This window comes from Oncorhynchus clarkii, chromosome 9, assembly GCF_045791955.1.
Source record: "Oncorhynchus clarkii lewisi isolate Uvic-CL-2024 chromosome 9, UVic_Ocla_1.0, whole genome shotgun sequence".
Classification (NCBI taxonomy): Eukaryota; Metazoa; Chordata; class Actinopteri; order Salmoniformes; family Salmonidae; genus Oncorhynchus; species Oncorhynchus clarkii.
In genome coordinates this window covers 78,015,084-78,041,895 of record NC_092155.1, presented here as the reverse complement: position 1 = coordinate 78,041,895, position 26,812 = coordinate 78,015,084, and the positions used below count along the sequence as shown (strand labels likewise).

At 47.5% G+C, this 26,812-nt stretch overlaps 1 protein-coding gene across 2 annotated transcripts in view; it reads right to left on the bottom strand.

Moving 5' to 3' along the window:
• Window positions 1-26,812, bottom strand: part of LOC139416960 (calcium channel, voltage-dependent, L type, alpha 1F subunit) — a 172,451-nt gene that overhangs the window by 122,634 nt on the left and 23,005 nt on the right. For both annotated transcript variants that reach the window (XM_071166172.1, XM_071166174.1), the window contains exon 4: window positions 4,279-4,418. In XM_071166172.1, coding sequence (XP_071022273.1) covers window positions 4,279-4,418 — 140 coding nt within the window. The remainder of the gene's footprint in view (window positions 1-4,278; window positions 4,419-26,812) is intronic.

Below are 26,812 nucleotides of genomic sequence, written 5' to 3'. Positions count from 1 at the left end.
ATCAGCTGAGTTAGATGGCCTACAGTATAACACATCATCATCGCCCTCATCATCATCATCACCACCATCATCACCTGAGTTAGATGGCCTACTGAGTAACAGATACTCTTCATCACCACCATCATCACCTGAGTTAGATGGCCTACTGAATAACACATACTCAACACCATTACCTAGGAAAAATTACAGCCCGGTAAAGTGGTGGTCAAGTATAGCCTGGTAGTCAAGTATAGCCTGGTAGTCAAGTATAGTCCGGTAGTCAAGTATAGCCTGGTAGTCAAGTATAGCCTGCTAGTCAAGTATAGTCTGGTGGTCAAGTCAGCTCGTGCTTTAGCCAACACCTTGACATGACACACATCAAGACTGAGATCAGGAGGAGTTGTCTACCCCAGACTGAGATCAGGAGGAGTCAAGTGCCTGGTAGTCTATAGCCTGCTAGTCAAGTATAGCTGGTGGTCAGATCAGGACATGACACACATCAAGAGTCAGGAGGAGTGTCTACCCCAGACTGAGATCAGGAGGAGTTGTCTACCCCAGACTGAGATCAGGAGGAGTTGTCTACCCCAGACTGAGATCAGGAGGAGTTGTCTACCCCAGACTGAGATCAGGAGGAGTTGTCTACCCCAGACTGAGGAGGAGTTGTCTACCCCAGGAGGAGGAGTTGTCTACCCCAGACTGAGATCAGGAGGAGTTGTCTACCCCAGACTGAGATCAGGAGGAGTTGTCTACCCCAGACTGAGATCAGGAGGAGTTGTCTACCCCAGACTGAGATCAGGAGGAGTTGTCTACCCCAGACTGAGATCAGGATAGCCTGCTTCATAGGGCCGTATTGTACAATGGTATTTTTATTTGTTATTGCTTTGTTGTTGTGCCCTATAGTGTTTTTGCAATTGCAGACTGATTCCCATCAACATGTATCCACTAAGGAGCTTTAAGCCCACTGATAGACAACGAGAGAGAGAGGAGAAGAGATAGTGAGAGAGCAAGAGAGAAAGAGAGAGAGAAAGAGAGAGAAAGAGAGAGAGAGAGGGAGGAGAAGAGATAGTGAGAGAGCAAGAGAGAGAAAGAGAGAGAGAGAGAGAGAGAGAGAGAGAGAGAGAGAGAGAGAGAAAGAGAGAAAGGGAGGAAAAGAGATAGTGAGAGAGCGAGAGAGAAAGAGAGAGAGAGAGAGAGAGCGAAAGAGAGAGCGAGAGAGGGAGGAGAGGAAAGCCAAGGGAGTCTGGGTCAGATTAAGAGACGAATAGGGACAGGGGAGGGAGAAAGAGAGGCAGTGAGATGGGAGAGAAAGAGAAAGGGAGGGGGAGTGAGGGAGAGGAGAGAAAGGGAGGGGGAGAGGGAAACTGAGATGAGAGGGGGAGTGAGGGAGAGGAGAGAGAGAGAAAGGGAGGGGGGATGGGTTTGTGTACCAGAGACTGCCCGATCATACTAGATCCAGATTAACCATAAGCAGGAGAGAGAGCAAAGGGAAGAGATGGAGGAGATGAGTGGGGTTGGAAGAGAGATGGAGGGCTGTAGGAGAAATGGAGGGATGGAGGAGAGGAGCAGAGATGGAGGGATGAAGGAGAGGAGCAGAGATGATGTGATGAAGGAGAGGGGCAGAAATGGAGGAGAGGAGCAGAGATGGAGGGATGAAGGAGAGGAGCAGAGATGGAGGGTTGAAGGAGAGGAGCAGAGATGGAGGGATGAAGGAGAGGAGCAGAGATGGAGGGATGAAGGAGAGGAGCAGAGATGGAGGAGAGGAGGAGAGGAGCAGAGATGATGGGATGAAGGAGAGGAGCAGAGATGGAGGAGAGGAGCAGAGATGGAGGGATGAAGAAGAGGAGCAGAGATGGAGGAGAGGAGCAGAGATGGAGGGATGAAGGAGAGGAGCAGAGATGGAGGAGAGGAGCAGAGATTGAGGGATGAAGGAGAGGAGCAGAGATGAAGGAGAGGAGCAGAGATGATGTGATGAAGGAGAGAAGCAGAGATGGAGGAGAGGGGGAGAGGAGCAGAGATGGAGGGATGAAGGAGAGGAGCAGAGATGGAGGGATGAAGGAGAGGAGCAGAGATGGAGGAGAGGAGGAGAGGAGCAGATATGATGGGATGAAGGAGAGGAGCAGAGATGGAGAGATGGAGAAGAGGAGCAAAGATGGAGGGATGAAGGAGAGGTGCAGAGATGGAGAGATGGAGAAGAGGAGCAAAGATGGAGGGATGAAGGAGAGGAGCAGAGATGGAGGGATAAAGGAGAGGAGCAGAGGTGGAGGGATGGGAGAGGAGCAGAGATGGAGGAGAGGAGGAGAGGAGCAGAGATGGAGGGATGAAGGAGAGGAGCAGAGATGGAGGAGAGGAGGAGAGGAGCAGAGATGGAGGGATGAAGGAGAGGAGCAGAGATGGAGGAGAGGAGCAAAGATGGAGGGAGAAGGAGAGGTGCAGAGATGGAGAGATGGAGAAGAGGAGCAAAGATGGAGGGAGGAGGAGAGGAGCAGAGATGGAGGGATAAAGGAGAGGAGCAGAGGTGGAGGGATGAAGGAGAGGAGCAGAGATGGAGGAGAGGAGGAGAGGAGCAGAGATGGAGGGATGAAGGAGAGGAGCAGAGATGGAGGAGAGGAGGAGAGGAGCAGAGATGGAGGGATGAAGGAGAGGAGCAGAGATGGAGGAGAGGAGCAGAGATGGAGGGATGAAGGAGAGGAGCAGAGATGGAGGGATGGAGAAGAGGAGCAGAGAGATGGAGGGATGAAGGAGAGGAGCAGAGATGGAGGAGAGGAGGAGAGGAGCAGAGATGATGGGATGAAGGAGAGGAGCAGAGATGGAGAGATGGAGAAGAGGAGCAAAGATGGAGGGATGAAGGAGAGGAGCAGAGATGGAGAGATGGAGAAGAGGAGCAAAGATGGAGGGATGAAGGAGAGGAGCAGAGATGGAGGGATAAAGGAGAGGAGCAGAGATGGAGGAGAGGAGGAGAGGAGCAGAGATGGAGGAGAGGAGGAGAGGAGCAGAGATGGAGGGATGAAGGAGAGGAGCAGAGATGGAGGAGAGGAGGAGAGGAGCAGAGATGGAGGGATGAAGGAGAGGAGCAGAGATGGAGGAGAGGAGCAGAGATGGAGGGATGAAGGAGAGGAGCAGAGATGGAGGGATGGAGAAGAGGAGCAGAGATGGAGGGATGAAGGAGAGGAGCAGAGATGGAGGAGAGGAGAGGAGCAGAGATGGAGGAGAGGAGCAGAGATGGAGGAGAGGAGGAGAGGAGCAGAGATGGAGGGATGGAGGAGAGGAGCAGAGATGGAGGAGAGATTGAGGAGAGGGATGGAAGAGAGGGATGGAGGAGAGAGATGGAGGAGAGATGGAGGAGAGTTGGAGGAGAGATTGAGGAGACATTGAGGAGAGATGGAGGAGAGATGGAAGAGACATTGAGGAGACATTGAGGAGAGATGGAGGAGAGATTGAGTAGAGAGATTGAGGAGAGATGGAGGAGAGAGATGGAGGAGAGATGGAGGAGAGATTGAGGAGAGAGATTGAGGAGCGAGATGGGGGAGACATGGAGGAGAGATGGAGGAGAGATGGAGAGATGGAGGAGAGAGATGGAGGAGAGAGATGGAGAGATGGAGGAGAGAGATGGAGGAGAGAGATGGAGGAGAGAGATGGAGGAGAGAGATGGAGGAGAGAGATGGAGGAGAGATGGAGGAGAGAGATGGAGGAGACATTTAGGGGACATTGAGGAGAGATGGAGAGAGATTGAGGAGAGGGATGGAGGAGAGAGATGGAGGAGAGATGGAGGAGAGATTGAGGAGACATTGAGGAGAGATGGAGGAGAGATTGAGGAGAGAGGAGAGATGGAGGAGACATTGAGGAGACATTGAGGAGAGATGGAGGAGAGATTGAGTAGAGAGATTGAGGAGAGATTGAGGAGACATTGAGGAGAGATGGAGGAGAGATTGAGTAGAGAGATTGAGGAGAGATTGAGGAGAGATTGAGGAGAGAGATGGAGGAGAGATTGAGGAGAGAGATGGAGGAGACATTGAGGAGAGATTGAGGAGAGAGATGGAGGAGACATTTGAGGAGAGATGGAGGAGAGATTGAGGAGAGATTGAGTAAAGAGATTGAGGAGACATTGAGAAGAGATGGAGGAGACATTGCATTGAGGAGAGAGATGGAGGAGACATTGAGGAGAGATGGAGGAGACATGGAGGAGAGATGGAGGAGAGATAGAACGTGGTAACAATGAAAAGGGGAGAAGACAACCTTAAGAGGTAGTGGACGATTCTAACAATAGGAGTTGGAGCAGGTAAAATGACCATTCTGTTTTACCCGACGATGACAATGACAAAGTCCAACAAGTTCCATCCGTTGCGAATGTAGGAGCTGGGGTGCATCACTAAGCCGTAAGCCAAGATCTTCAGAAAGGTCTCGATGGTGAAGATAATCAGAAACACATATTCCACTTGTTCCTGGAGAAAGAAGAGACAAAGAAACAATATCAGACGTTACATCTGTGAATTCAACATTTCCACCAGGCGGGCAGGAACAACATACTTATTTTAATAAGTACGATGAGAGTGTATGCTAAATTACGCAGATGTAAAAAGTGAAAGGAACAGTCTATGAGAGGGGCTTTGTGAGAGATCTGGCTCAAAAGGAACAGTCTATGAGAGGGGCTTTGTGAGAGATCTGGCTAAAAGGACCAGTCTGAAAGGAACAGTCTATGAGAGGGGCTTTGTGAGAGATCTGGCTGAAAGGACTAGTCTATGAGAGGGGGTTTGTGAGAGATCTGGCTGAAAGGAACAGTCTATGAGAGGGGGTTTGAGAGGGGCTTTGTGAGAGATCTGGCTGAAAGGAACAGTCTATGAGAGGGGGTTTGTGAGAGATCTGGCTGAAAGGAACAGTCTATGAGAGGGGGTTTGTGAGAGATCTGGCTGAAAGGAACAGTCTATGAGAGGGGCTTTGTGAGAGATCTGGCTCAAAAGGACCAGTCTATGAGAGGGGCTTTGTGAGAGATCTGGCTGAAAAGGACCAGTCTATGAGAGGGGGTTTGTGAGAGATCTGGCTGAAAGGAACAGTCTATGAGAGGGGCTTTGTGAGAGATCTGGCTGAAAGGAGAGATCTGGCTGAAAGGACAGTCTATGAGAGGGGGTTTGTGAGAGATCTGGCTGAAAGGAACAGTCTTTGAGAGGGGCTTTGTGAGAGATCTGGCTGAAAGGAACAGTCTATGAGAGGGGGTTTGTGAGAGATCTGGCTGAAAGGAACAGTCTATGAGAGGGGCTTTGTGAGAGATCTGGCTCTATGAAAGGACAGTCTATGAGAGGGGCTTTGTGAGAGATCAGGCTCAAAAGGACCAGTCTATGAGAGGGGCTTTGTGAGAGATCTGGCTCAAAAGGACCAGTCTATGAGAGGGGCTTTGTGAGAGATCTGGCTGAAAGGACCAGTCTATGAGAGGGGCTTTGTGAGAGATCTGGCTGAAAGGACCAGTCTATGAGAGGGGCTTTGTGAGAGATTTGGCTGAAAGGACTAGTCTATGAGGGGGTTTGTGAGAGATCTGGCTGATAGGACCAGTCTATGAGGGGCTTTGTGAGAGATCTGGCTGAAAGGAACAGTCTATGAGGGGGTTTGTGAGAGATTTGTCTGAAAGGACCAGTCTATGAGGGGTTTGTGAGAGATCTGGCTGAAAGGAACAGTCTATGAGAGGGGCTTTGTGAGAGATCAGGCTCAAAAGGACCAGTCTATGAGAGGGGCTTTGTGAGATATCAGGCTCAAAAGGACCAGTCTATGAGAGGGGCTTTGTGAGATATCAGGCTCAAAAGGACCAGTCTATGAGAGGGGCTTTGTGAGAGATCTGGCTGAAAGGACCAGTCTATGAGAGGGGCTTTGTGAGAGATCTGGCTGAAAGGAACAGTCTATGAGAGGGGGTTTGTGAGAGATCTGGCTCAAAAGGACCAGTCTATGAGAGGGGGTTTGTGAGAGATCTGGCTGAAAGGACCAGTCTATGAGAGGGGCTTTGTGAGAGATCTGGCTGAAAGGACCAGTCTATGAGAGGGGCTTTGTGAGAGAGCGTGTGAGGTATTTTCTACATCTTTTTACTGAATATTATTAGACAGTAGACAGTACAGTTAGTCTTGAGCCAACCCAGAGAGAGGACTGTAGAATGTGTTTGGTATTAGAGGACTGTAGACTGTGTTTGGTATTAGAGGACTGTAGAATGTGTTTGCTAGTAGAGGACTGTAGAATGTGTTTGGTATTAGAGGACTGTAGAATGTGTTTGGTATTAGAGGACTGTAGAATGTGTTTGGTATTAGAGGACTGTAGAATGTGTTTGGTAGTAGAGGAGAGGACTGTAGAATATATTTTTGGTATTAGAGGACTGTAGAATGTGTTTTGTAGTAGAGGAGAGGACTGTAGAATGTGTTTGATATTAGAGGACTGTAGAATGTGTTTGGTAGTAGAGGAGAGGACTGTAGAATGTGTTTGGTATTAAGGGACTGTAGAATGTGTTTGGTATTAGAGGAGTGTAGAATGTGTTTGGTATTAGAGGAGAGGACTGTAGAATGTGTTTGGTATTAAGGGACTGTAGAATGTGTTTGGTATTAGAGGAGTGTAGAATGTGTTTGGTATTAGAGGAGAGGACTGTAGAATGTGTTTGGTAGTAGAGGAGAGGACTGTAGAATATGTTTGGTATTAGAGGACTGTAGAATATGTTTGGTAGTAGAGGAGAGGACTGTAGAATGTGTTTGGTATTAGAGGACTGTAGAATGTGTTTGGTATTAGAGGACTGTAGAATGTGTTTGATATTAGAGGAGAGGACTGTAGAATATGTTTGGTAGTAGAGGAGAGGACTGTAGAATATGTTTGGTATTAGAGGAGAGGACTGTAGAATATGTTTGGTATTAGAGGAGAGGACTGTAGAATGTGTTTGGTATTAGAGGACTGTAGAATGTGTTTGGTAGTAGAGGACTGTAGAATATGTTTGCTAGTAGAGGAGAGGACTGTAGAATATGTTTGATATTAGAGGACTGTAGAATGTGTTTGCTAGTAGAGGAGAGGACTGTAGAATATGTTTGGTATTAGAGGACTGTAGAATGTGTTTGGTAGTAGAGGAGAGGACTGTAGAATGTGTTTGGTATTAGAGGAGAGGACTGTAGAATATGTTTGGTATTAGAGGACTGTAGAATGTGTTTGCTAGTAGAGGAGAGGACTGTAGAATATGTTTGGTATTAGAGGACTGTAGAATGTGTTTGGTATTAGAGGAGAGGACTGTAGAATATGTTTGCTAGTAGAGGAGAGGACTGTAGAATATGTTTGCTCGTAGACAAAGGAGTTAGTGAGCCTTTCACAGGATTACCAGTCTGCCATTATCCCTCTCTCTGTCTCTCCGTAACTCTTTGTCTGGATGGATTGGCACACACACTGCCCAGACCTGACACACACACACTTCCCAGACCTGACACACACACACTGCACAGACCTGACACACACACACACACACAAGGATACATACACACAGAGAGACACTGCCTCACACATACACACACACTGGCCTGGCCTGCTACTACAAACACATATGTGCGCATTTGCACACATACACAGAGACAGGCAAAACACACACGTCCCTCCCTCACATACAGTCACTCTATTGACTCTTCTAGAGTGACACACACACACACACACGTCCCTCCCTCATATACATAGACTCTTCTAGAGTGATACATGGGCTTCAGACCCCTTGACTTCTTCCACATGTTGTAACGTTACAGCCTTATTCTGAAATACATGAAATAAAAACATTTACTCAGCAATCTACACACCATACCCCGATAAGGACAAAGCGAAAACAGTTTTTAGAAACGTTTGCAAATGTATTAAAAATGAAAAACAATAATACCTTATTTAAGTATTCAGACCCTTTGCTATGAGATTTAAAATTGATCTCAGGTGCTTCCTGTTTTCATTGATCATCCTTGAGATATTTCTACAACTTGATTGGACTCCACCTGTGGTAAATTCAATTGATTGGACATGATTTGGAAAGGCACACACCTGTCTATATAAGGTCCCACAGTTGACAGGGAATGTCAGTGAAAAAACCAAGCCATCAGGTCAAAGGAATTGTCTGTAGAGCGCCGAGACAGGATTGTGCCGAGGCACAGATCTGGGGAAGGGTACCAAAACATTTCTGCAGCATTGAAGGTCCCCAAGAACACAGTGGCCTCCATCATTCATAAACGGAAGAAGTTTGGAACCAACAAGACCGAGAGATATTTGGGGGATACAACCTTCCCAGATCTGCAGATTTTGCGGTGAAGAGGCAGAGTCATTAGATCATGTATTTTGGTACTGTCCATATGTAGCTTGTTTTTTGGTCACAGGTCCGTGAATGGCGGCAGAATTGCAACATTTACCTGGAGCTAACCTTGCAGGTAGCACTACCAGGTGATCTGAAAAGTCATAGTCTTATAATCTCCACCCGGCACAGCCAGAAGAGGACTGGCCACCCCTCATACCCTGATTCCTCTCTAGGTTTCTTCCTAGGTTTTGGCCTTTCTAGGGAGTTTTTCCTAGCCACCGTGCTTCTACACCTGCATTGCTTGCTGTTTGGGGTTTTAGGCTGGGTTTCTGTACAGCACTTTGTGACATCAGCTGATGTAAGAAGGTCTATATAAATACATTTGATTTGATAGTCAGTCGATCAATAATATAATAATACTTGCAGCAACAAAAAAAAAAGAGTTTATTATGGGAATAGAAAGGTTAAAACATAACGACTGTGAAGACTTTCTTCCTGGGAAGGAGAGGCGGACCAAAACGCAGCGTGGTTAGAGTTCATGTTATTTTAATAAGGTAACTCAACATGAACAGACTACAAAACAATAAACGTGAACACCGAAACAGTCCTAACTGGTGCAGAAAACACAACGACAGGAAACAACCCAACACAACGACACAAAAACCCAACACAAAACAGGCTACCTAAATATGGTTCCCAATCAGAGACAATGACTGACACCTGCCTCTGATTGAGAAACCATATCAGGCCAAACATAGAAATAGACACACTAGACACACAACATAGAATGCCCACCCGGCTCACGTCCTGACCAACACTAAAACAAGGAAAACACACAAGAACTAAGGTCAGAACGTGACAATGGCAAGTAGAAATCCAACATGGATGGTGTTGTGGGAAAGACGGGATGAACGGAGCTGAAGATTACGAATACTAACAACTAATAACAACTAGATGACTCATGTAAAACGTATATAGAACGTTTAGTGAAAGAAATAGATGGTTGGTAAAAACAAAACAAAATATATAACTATTAAAATAGACTGTAATGTCTGTAAAATGTATATAGTTTGTATAAGCAGGAAGTAGAAGCCTAAGCGTTGTTGTTCATTGGTTTACTCCGATTAGGGGAGTGGTGGTAGGGTTAGAAAATAATAAAGGAAAATGTAATAAAAAAAAAAAAAAGTGTATTTATATGTATGTGTATAGCATCATGCTGTGGGGATCTTTTTTCAGTGGCAGGGACTGGGAGACTAGTCAGGATGGAGGGAAAGATGAACGGAGCAAAGACAGGACCTCAGACTGGGGCGAAGGTTCACCTTCCAACAGGACAACGACCCTAAGCACACAGCCAAGACAACGCAGGAGTGGCTTTGTGACACTGTCGTGGTATCGGCTTGAGGGTGAATATATATACTGCTGTAACTATAACCGAAGAGAAATCTCTCGGGAGGTAATACAGTCAACGTTTGATTGTGAGGTCGGGTTAATTAACAAAAGGACTTGTTATCTCAATCACACCATGAGCAGTTAATCATGAAACATACACCAACACCTTTCTTCTTCCCAAAGAGTTCTTTATTCCTGTCTGTGTGATGAACTGTGAATCCAGAATCCAGTATGATGGGGACAGTATATCTGGAGAGAGCCATGGTTCTGTGAAAACAGAGTATGTTACAGTCCCTGATGTCGCTCTGGAAAGAGATCCTCGCCCTGAGCTCGTCTACTTTATTGTCCAGGGACTGAACAATAGCGAGTAATATTCTCGGAAGCGGTGGATGGTGTGCACGCCGCCTGAGTCGGACTAGAAGTCCAAATACCTCTTCTCCGCCAGCGGTGTCTTGGAGCAGCCACTGGGATAAATATAACTGCCCTGGGGTGTACAAACAAAGGATCCAAGTCGGGAAAGTCGTATCTCTGGTCGTAATGTTGGTGAGCTGCCGCCGCTCTGATATCCAAAGGTTATTTCTTATTTTATGTAGTAATACAAAAATCTTCATGGGATAATAATGTAAGAAATAACACACAAAAAAAATAAAATAAAATAAAGTTGCTTTGGAGCTAGAAGCAGAGCTGTCTGTCGGCGCCATCTAGACTGAAATGTTTTCCAACAATGCAGACTTCAAAAAATAACAGTAACAAGAAAAGCTGATTATTCATATCAATATTTAATTATTGTTGTTTTCAAAAAAACTGATTGTTTGTTTTTCATTTCAATTACAAAAAAAAAAATGTTTTAGAATAATTCACGGTTCTTGGCATTGTGAGACCCTCCGTGGCTTCGTAAAACCATCCGTGGCCAAAGATAGTCTCACGAAGCCACGGGCAGGTCCTGTTTGCTTGTTTTTCATTTTGATTACCAAAACAAACTTAATAGAATAATCCACCGATCATGGTTTTGTCCATTGCAACAAAAAAAAAAGCCAAAGACATTGTCAAAAAATCCTGGACATTCTCAAAGCCAAGGACGATGAATGAATCTAATAAGTTTGTTTCGTAAACAAAATGAAAAACAAACTGTTTTATTTTTAAACAACCATTTTTAAATAGGATGGGGTCAGAAGCATGATATACTAAATCTTCTCTCGTTCCATGAGCACAAGCCACTGTGTGCACGGAGGCCCAAATGTCATAACATTTGCATACAAAATATTAGGTTCTTGTGTCAAGACAATTGGATCATTGTCTAGAAGGCATTCTCAACAAGCAAGATACATCAGCCGTTGATATATTGGCGGCAGGGTAGCCTAGTGGTTAGAGCGTTGGACTAATAACCAAAAGGTTGCAAGATCAAATCCCTGTGCTGACAAGGTACAAATCTGTTGTTAACTGGCAGTTAACCTGTTGTTCCTAGGCTGTCATTGTACATAAGAATTTGATCTTAACTGACTTGCTTGGTTAAATTTTTTTTTTTTTTTTAATGGCATCACAGGATGTCTGAATAGTTCAGAGTAGTGTGTCTTTTGTAGGCTTAACGGAGAGCTCTTTGAAGATGGCGATGGATAGCCTACTTGAACAAGCTAAATAAAGTATACAGGTATGTAAATCATGGAAAGAGACACACAGCTGCTCAACCAGGTAAATTGGGGGAAAAGCATTTAAAACATTTTTTTTACGAGGTTCACTGTCACGTCTCTTATTCTGAGGGGACCGTCACGACTGGATAGGCTGCTCTCAACATCCACGTCATTACCAACTGCGTCACCGTTAAGACCAGCGTTTTGGTCGCTCTTATTAAATATCTGTAGTTGCACTGACCGAAATGAGCACATTGGCATATGTTTTAAAAGACTCACCTCAAATATATCCAACCCTCCCGTCCCAGCCTCAGCCCTAGACCCAGTCCCAGTCCCTGTCCCAGCCTCAGCCCTAGACCCAGTCCCAGTCCCAGTCTCAGCCCTAGACCCAGTCCCAATCCCTGTCCCAGCCTCAGCCCCTGCCAGTCCCAGCCTCAGCCCTAGACCCAGTCCCAGTCCCTGTCCCAGCCCCAGCACCAGCCTCAGCCCTAGACCCAGTCCCAATCCCTGTCCCAGCCTCAGCCCCTGCCAGTCCCAGCCTCAGCCCTAGACCCAGTCCCAGTCCCAGTCCCTGTCCCAGCCCCTGTCCCAGCCTTAGCCCCTCCCAGTCCCAGCCTCAGCCCTAGACCCAGTCCCAGTCCCTGTCTCAGCCCCAGTCCCAGCCTCAGCCTCTGCCAGTCTCAGCCCCAGCCCTAACCTCTGCCCCTACACTATCCAAATGTGTTTTTACTACTCATCACACACACTATTGTGAGGAGAGGGGGAGGGGAGAAAGAGAGAGCAAAATAGCACGAAAGAGTGAGGGGGTAGGGATGGAGGGATGGAGAGAGTGAAGGGGGGAGGAGACAGGGAGGAGAGAGAATAAGCTGCTTATCAGGACATAGAGCATTTAGAGCTGTCAAACGAACAAAAAGTCTCTGTCTCTCAGTCAAACAAACAGACAGTGTCTCTGCCAAACTAACAGACAGTATCTCTGTCTCTCTGTCAAACGACCAGGCAGTCTCTCTGTATCTCTGTCAAATGAACAGAGTCTCACTGCGAAACGAACAGACAGTCTCTCTCTCTCTCTGCGAAACAAACAGACAGTCTCTCTCTCCCTCTTCCAAAGAAACAGACATTCTGTCTCTCTGACAAACGAACAGACAGTCTGTCTCTCTGCCAAATGAACAGACAGTCTGTCTCTCTGCCAAATGAACAGACAGTCTGTCACTCTGCCAAATGAACAGACAGTCTGTCTCTCTGCCAAATGAACAGACAGTCTGTCTCTCTGCCAAATGAACAGACAGTCTGTCTCTCTGCCAAATGAACAGACATTCTCTGTCTCTGTCAAATGAAAAGACAGTAACTCTGCTAAATAAACAGACAGTATCTCTTTCTCTCTTTTAAACAAACAAACAGTCTCTGTCTCTTTGTATATTTGTTTGACATACAGACTGTCAAACGGACAGACAGTCTCTCTGTCTCTCTGTCAAACAGACAGTCCCTTTGTCAAGAAAACAGACAGTCCCTCTGCCAAACAAACAGACAGTCCATCTGCCAAACAAACAGACAGTCCCTCTGTAGAATAGACAGTCCCTCTGTCTCTCTGCCAAACAAATAGACCATCTCAGTCTCTGTCAAATGAACAAACAGACAGTCCCTCTGCCAAACAAACAGACAGTCCCTCTGTCTCTCTGTCAAACAAACAGACAGTCCCTCTGCCAAAAAAACAGACAGTCCCTCTGTCTCTCTGCCAAACAAATAGACCATCTCTGTCTCTGTCAAATGAACAGACAGTCTCTCTGTCTCTCTGTCAAATGAACAGACAGTCTCTCTGTCTCTCTGTCAAATGAACAGACAGTCTCTCTGTCTCTCTGTCAAACGAATAGACAGTCTCTCTGTCTCTGTCAAATGAACAGACAGTTTCTCTGTCTCCTTCAAATAAACAAACAGCCACTGTCTCTCTGACAAACGAACATACAGTCTTTCTCTCTACCAAACGAACAAAACAGCTCTCAGCCAAACGAATAGACCGTCTCTCTTGTCTCTCAGCCAAACGAACAAAACAGCTCTCTGCACACGCAGTAGTCCATTCACTGTATTGCGTGGCAGTGGTGGCGCTGTCCATGGTGCTGAATCCCATTCAACTCAATGAGACCTTGTTAAAGTTTACTAAAAAGGTTCACTCGGCGACATCAGCGACATCCAGAAAAATCTTAAAAGGGGCAATCTGCAGTTGTTACACACCTCTTCAGACGTCAGATCAAATTAATGATATAAAAGTCTTAGAACACCGACTCATTCAAGGGTTTTTCTTATTTTATATTTTTACTATTTTCTACATTGTAGAATAATAGTGAAGACATCAAAACTATGAAATAATACACATGGAATCAAGTAGTAACTAAAACAAGTGTTAAACAAATCAAAAATATATTTTATATTTGAGATTCTTCAAAGTAGCCACCCTTGGCCTTGATGACAGCTTTGCACACTCTTGGCATTCTCTCAACCAGTTGTATGACGTAGTCACCTGGATTGCATTTCAACTAATTAACAGTTATATCATTAAATGAATAATATATATCCATTAATTCTTGAAGAATATAACTTTTTTTTTAATGCCATACGCGCTTAGTTCAACTGTCACACCCCATCCAAACCCAATATATAGAGCTTGTTTTATTAAATGTAAACAACCACTGTATAGCCTCAAAATATGTTTAAATGATAAAATTGATAAAATGGATGGTCAGGTCTTGCATACATAGCTCAGTCTATGAATTGGAGAGTGGTTACATTTCTCCAAGGCCACATGCATTGTAACCAAAACAGAGGCGGATGACTGCTTTGTTAGTCTTTCAACTTCTGTATTGGCCCTTTAAATGGCACCTTTTCATCTATTTATTTCTATGTACTGCAGATACTTCATTGTAATTCAGCCTGCATCACTTAGAATACCATTACCATTAAGGTCAACCAGCTCAGACGGACCACAACAAGGCTTGGACATGCATTCTAATTAGTGTGATGTAGTTAGTTGTTTGTTGTTGGGGTCTTTAAGCAGGATCTGTCTGGTTGTTAGGGTCTTTATAAGCAGGATCTGTCTGGATGTTAGGGTCTTTATAAGCAGGATCTGTCTGGTTGTTAGGGTCTTTATAAGCAGGATCTGTCTGGTTGTTAGGGTCTTTATAAGCAGGATCCGTCTGGTTGTTAGGGTCTTTATAAGCAGGATCTGTCTGGTTGTTAGGGTCTTTAAGCAGGATCTGTCTGGTTGTTAGGGTCTTTATGCAGGATTTGTCTGGTTGTTAGGGTCTTTATGCAGGATCTGTCTGGTTGTTGGGGTCTTTAAGCAGGATCTGTCTGGTTGTTGGGTCTATAAGCAGGATGTTATAGCTTGTAAAACCAAATGCTCTGTCAGTTGGCCAAATACCATAGTAATGCTAGGACTGATGAAATACCATAGTAACAAAGACAAGGCCATAGTAACACAGACAAGGCCATAGTAACACAGACAAGGCCAAAGTAACACAGACAAGGCCAAAGTAACACAGACAAGGCCAAAGTAACACAGACACGGCCATAGTAACACAGAGAACACCATAGTAAAACAGAGAATACCATAGTAACACAGAGAATACCATAGTAACACAGAGAATACCATAGTAACACAGAGAATACCATAGTAACACAGAGAATACCATAGTAACACAGACATCACCATAGTAATGGGCTGATGGAGAGAACGATTACAATCTTTTTATCGGATCAAATCTGAAGGAAGCACTCAGAGCGATTATAATCTCCTGGGGTGGCACGGCAACGGGCTGTGTGTCACACGGCAACGGGCTGTGTGTCACACGGCAACGGGCTGTGTGTCACACGGCAACGGCATATATAATACAAACGCTGCTAACTTCACACTGGATAACCGCCAGGACACAGAATGAGCCATTTGACAGAAAAATTATACTCATAACATGGATCTTATGCACATTCAACCCCTTCCAATTTAATTCATGCAACATGGCTGTGACTCCAGACCTGACGGAATAGAAAACCATTTCCCCCTTCCTCTCTGTTGTGTCACACAATGTTCAGCTGATCTCAGTCCCAGATGGAACCAGTCCATGATGGGACCAATGTTCAACTGATCTCAGTCCATGATGGGACCAATGTTCAGCTGATCTCAGTCCAAGATGGAACCAGTCCATGATGGGACCAATGTTCAACTGATCTCAGTCCATGATGGGACCAATGTTCAGCTGATCTCAGTCCCAGATGGGACCAATGTTCAGCTGATCTCAGTCCATGATGGGACCAATGTTCAGCTGATCTCAGTCCCAGATGGGACCAATGTTCAGCTGATCTCAGTCCCAGATGGGACCAATGTTCAGCTGATCTCAGTCACGGATGGGACCAATGTTCAGCTGATCTCAGTCCCAGATGGGACCAATGTTCAGCTGATCTCAGTCCCAGATGGGACCAATGTTCAGCTGATCTCAGTCCCAGATGGGACCAATGTTCAGCTGATCTCAGTCCCAGACGGGACCAATGTTAAGCTGAACTCAGTCCAAAATGGGACCAATGTTCAGCTGAACTCAGTCCAAGATGGGACCAATGTTCAGCTGAACTCAGTCCAAAATGGGACCAATGTTCAGCTGATCTCAGTCCAAGATGGAACCAGTCCATGATGGGACCAATGTTCAGCTGATCTCAGTCCAAGATGGGACCAATGTTCAGCTGATCTCAGTCCAAGATGGGACCAATGTTCAGCTGATCTCAGTCCATGATGGGACCAATGTTCAGCTGATCTCCGTCCCAGATGGGACCAATGTTCAGCTGATCTCAGTCCAAGATGGGACTAATGTTCAGCTGATCTGAGTCCAAGATGGGACCAATGTTCAGCTGATCTCAGTCCCAGATGGGACCAATGTTCAGCTGATCTCAGTCCAAGATGAGACCAATGTTCAGCTGATCTCAGTCCAAGATGGGACCAATGTTCAGCTGATCTCAGTCCATGATGGGACCAATGTTCAGCTGATCACAGTCCCAGATGGGACCAATGTTCAGCTGATCTCAGTCCATGATGGGACCAATGTTCAGCTGATCTCAGTCCCAGATGGGACCAATGTTCAGCTGATCTCTGTCCCAGATGGGACCAATGTTCAGCTGATCTCAGTCCCGGATGGGACCAATGTTCAGCTGATCTCAGTCCCAGATGGGACCAATATTCAGCTGATCTCAGTCCCAGATGGGACCAATGTTCAGCTGATCTCAGTCCCAGATGGGACCAATGTTCAGCTGATCTCAGTCCCAGACGGGACCAATGTTAAGCTGAACTCAGTCCAAAATGGGACCAATGTTCAGCTGAACTCAGTCCCAGATGGGACCAATGTTCAGCTGAACTCAGTCCAAAATGGGACCAATGTTCAGCTGATCTCAGTCCCAGATGGAACCAGTCCATGATGGGACCAATGTTCAACTGATCTCAGTCCAAGATGGGACCAATGTTCAGCTGATCTCAGTCCAAGATGGAACCAGTCCATGATGGGACCAATGTTCAACTGATCTCAGTCCATGATGGGACCAATGTTCAGCTGATCTCAGTCCCAGATGGGACCAATGTTCAGCTGATCTCAGTCCATGATGGGACCAATGTTCAGCTGATCTCAGTCCCAGATGGGACCAATGTTCAGCTGATCTCAGTCCCAGATGGGACCAATGTTCAGCTGATCTCAGTCCCGGATGGGACCAATGTTCAGCTGATCTCAGTCCCAGATGGGACCAATGTTCAGCTGATCTCAGTCCCAGATGGGACCAATGTTCAGCTGATCTCAGTCCCAGATGGGACCAATGTTCAGCTGATCTCAGTCCCAGATGGGACCAATGTTCAGCTGATCTCAGTCCATGATGGGACCAATGTTCAGCTGATCTCAGTCCCAGATGGGACCAATGTTCAGCTGATCTCAGTCCCAGATGGGACCAATGTTCAGCTGATCTCAGTCCCGGATGGGACCAATGTTCAGCTGATCTCAGTCCCAGATGGGACCAATGTTCAGCTGATCTCAGTCCCAGATGGGACCAATGTTCAGCTGATCTCAGTCCCAGACGGGACCAATGTTAAGCTGAACTCAGTCCAAAATGGGACCAATGTTCAGCTGAACTCAGTCCAAGATGGGACCAATGTTCAGCTGAACTCAGTCCAAAATGGGACCAATGTTCAGCTGATCTCAGTCCAAGATGGAACCAGTCCATGATGGGACCAATGTTCAGCTGATCTCAGTCCAAGATGGGACCAATGTTCAGCTGATCTCAGTCCAAGATGGGACCAATGTTCAGCTGATCTCAGTCCATGATGGGACCAATGTTCAGCTGATCTCCGTCCCAGATGGGACCAATGTTCAGCTGATCTCAGTCCAAGATGGGACTAATGTTCAGCTGATCTGAGTCCAAGATGGGACCAATGTTCAGCTGATCTCAGTCCCAGATGGGACCAATGTTCAGCTGATCTCAGTCCAAGATGAGACCAATGATCAGCTGATCTCAGTCCAAGATGGGACCAATGTTCAGCTGATCTCAGTCCATGATGGGACCAATGTTCAGCTGATCACAGTCCCAGATGGGACCAATGTTCAGCTGATCTCAGTCCATGATGGGACCAATGTTCAGCTGATCTCAGTCCCAGATGGGACCAATGTTCAGCTGATCTCTGTCCCAGATGGGACCAATGTTCAGCTGATCTCAGTCCCGGATGGGACCAATGTTCAGCTGATCTCAGTCCCAGATGGGACCAATATTCAGCTGATCTCAGTCCCAGATGGGACCAATGTTCAGCTGATCTCAGTCCCAGATGGGACCAATGTTCAGCTGATCTCAGTCCCAGACGGGACCAATGTTAAGCTGAACTCAGTCCAAAATGGGACCAATGTTCAGCTGAACTCAGTCCCAGATGGGACCAATGTTCAGCTGAACTCAGTCCAAAATGGGACCAATGTTCAGCTGATCTCAGTCCCAGATGGAACCAGTCCATGATGGGACCAATGTTCAACTGATCTCAGTCCAAGATGGGACCAATGTTCAGCTGATCTCAGTCCAAGATGGAACCAGTCCATGATGGGACCAATGTTCAACTGATCTCAGTCCATGATGGGACCAATGTTCAGCTGATCTCAGTCCCAGATGGGACCAATGTTCAGCTGATCTCAGTCCATGATGGGACCAATGTTCAGCTGATCTCAGTCCCAGATGGGACCAATGTTCAGCTGATCTCAGTCCCAGATGGGACCAATGTTCAGCTGATCTCAGTCCCGGATGGGACCAATGTTCAGCTGATCTCAGTCCCAGATGGGACCAATGTTCAGCTGATCTCAGTCCCAGATGGGACCAATGTTCAGCTGATCTCAGTCCCAGATGGGACCAATGTTCAGCTGATCTCAGTCCCAGACGGGACCAATGTTAAGCTGGACTCAGTCCAAAATGGGACCAATGTTCAGCTGAACTCAGTCCCAGATGGGACCAATGTTCAGCTGAACTCAGTCCCAGATGGGACCAATGTTCAGCTGAACTCAGTCCAAAATGGGACCAATGTTCAGCTGATCTCAGTCCCAGATGGAACCAGTCCATGATGGGACCAATGTTCAACTGATCTCAGTCCAAGATGGGACCAATGTTCAGCTGATCTCAGTCCAAGATGGAACCAGTCCATGATGGGACCAATGTTCAACTGATCTCAGTCCATGATGGGACCAATGTTCAGCTGATCTCAGTCCCAGATGGGACCAATGTTCAGCTGATCTCAGTCCATGATGGGACCAATGTTCAGCTGATCTCAGTCCCAGATGGGACCAATGTTCAGCTGATCTCAGTCCCAGATGGGACCAATGTTCAGCTGATCTCAGTCCCGGATGGGACCAATGTTCAGCTGATCTCAGTCCCAGATGGGACCAATGTTCAGCTGATCTCAGTCCCAGATGGGACCAATGTTCAGCTGATCTCAGTCCCAGATGGGACCAATGTTCAGCTGATCTCAGTCCCAGATGGGACCAATGTTCAGCTGATCTCAGTCCATGATGGGACCAATGTTCAGCTGATCTCAGTCCCAGATGGGACCAATGTTCAGCTGATCTCAGTCCCAGATGGGACCAATGTTCAGCTGATCTCAGTCCCGGATGGGACCAATGTTCAGCTGATCTCAGTCCCAGATGGGACCAATGTTCAGCTGATCTCAGTCCCAGATGGGACCAATGTTCAGCTGATCTCAGTCCCAGACGGGACCAATGTTAAGCTGAACTCAGTCCAAAATGGGACCAATGTTCAGCTGAACTCAGTCCAAGATGGGACCAATGTTCAGCTGAACTCAGTCCAAAATGGGACCAATTTTCAGCTGATCTCAGTCCAAGATGGAACCAGTCCATGATGGGACCAATGTTCAGCTGATCTCAGTCCAAGATGGGACCAATGTTCAGCTGATCTCAGTCCAAGATGGGACCAATGTTCAGCTGATCTCAGTCCATGATGGGACCAATGTTCAGCTGATCTCCGTCCCAGATGGGACCAATGTTCAGCTGATCTCAGTCCAAGATGGGACTAATGTTCAGCTGATCTGAGTCCAAGATGGGACCAATGTTCAGCTGATCTCAGTCCCAGATGGGACCAATGTTCAGCTGATCTCAGTCCAAGATGAGACCAATGATCAGCTGATCTCAGTCCAAGATGGGACCAATGTTCAGCTGATCTCAGTCCATGATGGGACCAATGTTCAGCTGATCACAGTCCCAGATGGGACCAATGTTCAGCTGATCTCAGTCCATGATGGGACCAATGTTCAGCTGATCTCAGTCCCAGATGGGACCAATGTTCAGCTGATCTCTGTCCCAGATGGGACCAATGTTCAGCTGATCTCAGTCCCGGATGGGACCAATGTTCAGCTGATCTCAGTCCCAGATGGGACCAATATTCAGCTGATCTCAGTCCCAGATGGGACCAATGTTCAGCTGATCTCAGTCCCAGATGGGACCAATGTTCAGCTGATCTCAGTCCCAGACGGGACCAATGTTAAGCTGAACTCAGTCCAAAATGGGACCAATGTTCAGCTGAACTCAGTCCCAGATGGGACCAATGTTCAGCTGAACTCAGTCCAAAATGGGACCAATGTTCAGCTGATCTCAGTCCCAGATGGAACCAGTCCATGATGGGACCAATGTTCAACTGATCTCAGTCCAAGATGGGACCAATGTTCAGCTGATCTCAGTCCAAGATGGAACCAGTCCATGATGGGACCAATGTTCAACTGATCTCAGTCCATGATGGGACCAATGTTCAGCTGATCTCAGTCCCAGATGGGACCAATGTTCAGCTGATCTCAGTCCATGATGGGACCAATGTTCAGCTGATCTCAGTCCCAGATGGGACCAATGTTCAGCTGATCTCAGTCCCGGATGGGACCAATGTTCAGCTGATCTCAGTCCCGGATGGGACCAATGTTCAGCTGATCTCAGTCCCAGATGGGACCAATGTTCAGCTGATCTCAGTCCCAGATGGGACCAATGTTCAGCTGATCTCAGTCCCAGATGGGACCAATGTTCAGCTGATCTCAGTCCCAGACGGGACCAATGTTAAGCTGAACTCAGTCCAAAATGGGACCAATGTTCAGCTGAACTCAGTCCCAGATGGGACCAATGTTCAGCTGAACTCAGTCCAAAATGGGACCAATGTTCAGCTGATCTCAGTCCCAGATGGAACCAGTCCATGATGGGACCAATGTTCAGCTGATCTCAGTCCAAGATGGGACCAATGTTCAGCTGATCTCAGTCCAAGATGGGACCAATGTTCAGCTGATCTCAGTCCATGATGGGACCAATGTTCAGCTGATCTCCGTCCCAGATGGGACCAATGTTCAGCTGATCTCAGTCCAAGATGGGACTAATGTTCAGCTGATCTGAGTCCAAGATGGGACCAATGTTCAGCTGATCTCAGTCCCAGATGGGACCAATGTTCAGCTGATCTCAGTCCAAGATGAGACCAATGTTCAGCTGATCTCAGTCCAAGATGGGACCAATGTTCAGCTGATCTCAGTCCATGATGGGACCAATGTTCAGCTGATCACAGTCCCAGATGGGACCAATGTTCAGCTGATCTCAGTCCAAGATGGGACCAATGTTCAGCTGATCTCAGTCCAAGATGGGACCAATGTTCAGCTGATCTCAGTCCATGGGACCAATGTTCAAAATGGGACCAATGTTCAGCTGAACTCAGTCCAAAATGGGACCAATGTTCAGCTGATCTCAGTCCCAGATGGAACCAGTCCATGATGGGACCAATGTTCAACTGATCTCAGTCCAAGATGGGACCAATGTTCAGCTGATCTCAGTCCAAGATGGAACCAGTCCATGATGGGACCAATGTTCAACTGATCTCAGTCCATGATGGGACCAATGTTCAGCTGATCTCAGTCCCAGATGGGACCAATGTTCAGCTGATCTCAGTCCATGATGGGACCAATGTTCAGCTGATCTCAGTCCCAGATGGGACCAATGTTCAGCTGATCTCAGTCCCAGATGGGACCAATGTTCAGCTGATCTCAGTCCCGGATGGGACCAATGTTCAGCTGATCTCAGTCCCAGATGGGACCAATGTTCAGCTGATCTCAGTCCATGATGGGACCAATGTTCAGCTGATCTCAGTCCCAGATGGGACCAATGTTCAGCTGATCTCTGTCCCAGATGGGACCAATGTTCAGCTGATCTCAGTCCCGGATGGGACCAATGTTCAGCTGATCTCAGTCCCAGATGGGACCAATATTCAGCTGATCTCAGTCCCAGATGGGACCAATGTTCAGCTGATCTCAGTCCCAGATGGGACCAATGTTCAGCTGATCTCAGTCCCAGACGGGACCAATGTTAAGCTGAACTCAGTCCAAAATGGGACCAATGTTCAGCTGAACTCAGTCCCAGATGGGACCAATGTTCAGCTGAACTCAGTCCCAGATGGGACCAATGTTCAGCTGAACTCAGTCCCAGATGGGACCAATGTTCAGCTGAACTCAGTCCAAAATGGGACCAATGTTCAGCTGATCTCAGTCCCAGATGGAACCAGTCCATGATGGGACCAATGTTCAACTGATCTCAGTCCAAGATGGGACCAATGTTCAGCTGATCTCAGTCCAAGATGGAACCAGTCCATGATGGGACCAATGTTCAACTGATCTCAGTCCATGATGGGACCAATGTTCAGCTGATCTCAGTCCCAGATGGGACCAATGTTCAGCTGATCTCAGTCCATGATGGGACCAATGTTCAGCTGATCTCAGTCCCAGATGGGACCAATGTTCAGCTGATCTCAGTCCCAGATGGGACCAATGTTCAGCTGATCTCAGTCCCGGATGGGACCAATGTTCAGCTGATCTCAGTCCCAGATGGGACCAATGTTCAGCTGATCTCAGTCCCAGATGGGACCAATGTTCAGCTGATCTCAGTCCCAGATGGGACCAATGTTCAGCTGATCTCAGTCCCAGATGGGACCAATGTTCAGCTGATCTCAGTCCATGATGGGACCAATGTTCAGCTGATCTCAGTCCCAGATGGGACCAATGTTCAGCTGATCTCAGTCCATGATGGGACCAATGTTCAGCTGATCTCAGTCCCAGATGGGACCAATGTTCAGCTGATCTCAGTCCCAGATGGGACCAATGTTCAGCTGATCTCAGTCCCGGATGGGACCAATGTTCAGCTGATCTCAGTCCAAGATGGGACTAATGTTCAGCTGATCTGAGTCCAAGATGGGACCAATGTTCAGCTGATCTCAGTCCCAGATGGGACCAATGTTCAGCTGATCTCAGTCCAAGATGAGACCAATGTTCAGCTGATCTCAGTCCAAGATGGGACCAATGTTCAGCTGATCTCAGTCCATGATGGGACCAATGTTCAGCTGATCACAGTCCCAGATGGGACCAATGTTCAGCTGATCTCAGTCCAAGATGGGACCAATGTTCAGCTGATCTCAGTCCAAGATGGGACCAATGTTCAGCTGATCTCAGTCCATGGGACCAATGTTCAAAATGGGACCAATGTTCAGCTGAACTCAGTCCCAGATGGGACCAATGTTCAGCTGAACTCAGTCCAAAATGGGACCAATGTTCAGCTGATCTCAGTCCCAGATGGAACCAGTCCATGATGGGACCAATGTTCAGCTGATCTCAGTCCCAGATGGGACCAATGTTCAGCTGATCTCAGTCCCAGACAGGACCAATGTTAAGCTGAACTCAGTCCAAAATGGGACCAATGTTCAGCTGAACTCAGTCCCAGATGGGACCAATGTTCAGCTGAACTCAGTCCCAGATGGGACCAATGTTCAACTGATCTCAGTCCAAGATGGGACCAATGTTCAGCTGATCTCAGTCCAAGATGGAACCAGTCCATGATGGGACCAATGTTCAACTGATCTCAGTCCATGATGGGACCAATGTTCAGCTGATCTCAGTCCCAGATGGGACCAATGTTCAGCTGATCTCAGTCCATGATGGGACCAATGTTCAGCTGATCTCAGTCCCAGATGGGACCAATGTTCAGCTGATCTCAGTCCCAGATGGGACCAATGTTCAGCTGATCTCAGTCCCGGATGGGACCAATGTTCAGCTGATCTCAGTCCCAGATGGGACCAATGTTCAGCTGATCTCAGTCCCAGATGGGACCAATGTTCAGCTGATCTCAGTCCCAGATGGGACCAATGTTCAGCTGATCTCAGTCCCAGACGGGACCAATGTTAAGCTGAACTCAGTCCAAAATGGGACCAATGTTCAGCTGAACTCAGTCCCAGATGGGACCAATGTTCAGCTGAACTCAGTCCAAAATGGGACCAATGTTCAGCTGATCTCAGTCCCAGATGGAACCAGTCCATGATGGGACCAATGTTCAGCTGATCTCAGTCCAAGATGGGACCAATGTTCAGCTGATCTCAGTCCAAGATGGGACCAATGTTCAGCTGATCTCAGTCCATGATGGGACCAATGTTCAGCTGATCTCCGTCCCAGATGGGACCAATGTTCAGCTGATCTCAGTCCAAGATGGGACTAATGTTCAGCTGATCTGAGTCCAAGATGGGACCAATGTTCAGCTGATCTCAGTCCCAGATGGGACCAATGTTCAGCTGATCTCAGTCCAAGATGAGACCAATGTTCAGCTGATCTCAGTCCAAGATGGGACCAATGTTCAGCTGATCTCAGTCCATGATGGGACCAATGTTCAGCTGATCACAGTCCCAGATGGGACCAATGTTCAGCTGATCTCAGTCCAAGATGGGACCAATGTTCAGCTGATCTCAGTCCAAGATGGGACCAATGTTCAGCTGATCTCAGTCCATGATGGGACCAATGTTCAGCTGATCTCAGTCCCAGATGGGACCAATGTTCAGCTGATCTCAGTCCCAGATGGGACCAATGTTAAGCTGATCTCAGTCCCAGACGGGACCAATGTTCAGCTGAACTCAGTCCCAGATGGGACCAATGTTCAGCTGAACTCAGTCCCAGATGGGACCAATTTGCCATACTGCATCTCACGAGTGCTAAATTATCGCTGGGTAAAAGTGGTTGTAAAACAGTAGCCTCACTCTTCTGGTAAATTAAGGAATACATGTCATTCTCCTAACATACCTTATGCCCTTTCCACAATACTGAGCCAATCCAAGCCAGACCAAGCTGTACTGACCTGGCCCAGTTACACACTACAGTTGAAACTGTTCTTGAAAGGACAAAGGAAGCACAGTATGGTCTGGGTCGGCAAAATAGTATGAAATGGGTCAGTACATATTGTCCACACAGTGATGTTTGATCAGAAGGATCCACATTTGATCAACTAAACAGTACTGGCATCCAGGGACCAGAAATTGGTCTGGGTATTTCCAAAACACCAGCCCATGTTTTCCCTCGAGGCCACCGGCCTGTGTTTCCCTTGAGGCCTCCGCGCTGGCCTGTTTCCCTTGAGGCCCCCACACCGGCCTGTTTCCCTTGAGGCCCCCGCGCTGGCCTGTGTTTCCCTTGAGGCCCCCACACCGGCCTGTTTCCCTTGAGGCCCCCACACCGGCCTGTGTTTCCCTTGAGGCCTCCGCGCTGGCCTGTTTCCCTTGAGGCCCCCACATCGGCCTGTTTCCCTTGAGGCCCCCGCGCTGGCCTGTGTTTCCCTTGAGGCCCCCACACCGGCCTGTTTCCCTTGAGGCCCCCACACCGGCCTGTTTCCCTTGAGGCCCCCGCGCTGGCCTGTGTTTCCCTTGAGGCCCCCGCGCCGGCCTGTTTCCCTTGAGGCCCCCACACCGGCCTGTTTCCCTTGAGGCCCCCGCGCTGGCCTGTTTCCCTTGAGGCCTAACTAACTAACTGGCTGAGAACCTGGCTGACTGACTGGCTGACTGACTAACTAACTGTCTGATTGACTGACTAGCTAACTGAATGAGTACCTGGCTGACTGACTGACTGGTTGGCATTGAGATTTCCTTATTATAATGCATCTAGATGACACTACAACATTATCAGGCAGCCATGTTTGCTCCCATTAACATTACATGAGGAATATTTCACAATGCCATTATTGTTTAACATAATACATAGAATTAGAACGATATTTAAAATTCTAAAAGTTGTCTCTTTAAATATAGGGCTCTGGTCGGGACTCGTAGTCAGATATCGGTCAGAGCCACGTCCATCCCTCCCTCCCTCTCCAGTGCCACACTGTCTGATGGTTACATAAGACTGGGGTTAAAGAGGGAAAACCCTTCTCTTTGCAAAACAACAGACGTGTGAAACTCACTGTTAGAATCAGGCCTGTCCTTCCATCCATACATTCATCCCTCCATCCATCCCTCCATCCCTCCATCCATCCCTCCATCCCTCCATCCATACCTCCATCCCTCCATCCATCCCTCCCTCCCTCCATCCATACCTCCATCCCTCCATCCATCCATCCATCCCTCCATCCATACCTCCATCCTTCCTTCCTTCCCTCCTTCCTTCCCTCCCTCCCTCCCTCCCTCCCTCCCTCCCTCCCTCCCTCCCTCCCTCCCTCCCTCCCTCCCTCGATCCATACCTCCATCCTTCCTTCCATCCATCCCTCCATCCTTCCATCCATCCTTCCATCCCTCCATCCTTCCATCCATCCCTCCATCCATCCATCCCTCCATCCATCCTTCCATCCATACCTCCATCCATCCATCCCTCCATCCATCCATGCATCCCTCCATCCCTCCATCCATCCCTCCATCCATCCATCCCTCCATCCCTCCATCCATCCATCCCTCCATCCATCCATCCCTCCATCCATCCCTCCATCCATCCATCCCTCCATCCATCCATCCCTCCATCCATCCTTCCATCCATACCTCCATCCATACCTCCATCCATTTGTCCATTAACAGGATATGCCTGTACTGTTTGGGTTCTCTAGTGTTGCAGCTGACTGACAGACTAACTGGATGGCTGACTGCCTAGCTGGCTGGCTGACTGGATGGCTAACTGCCAAGCTGGCTGGATGACTGGATGGCTAACTGCCAAGCTGGCTGGCTAACTGGGTGGCTGACTGCCTAGCTG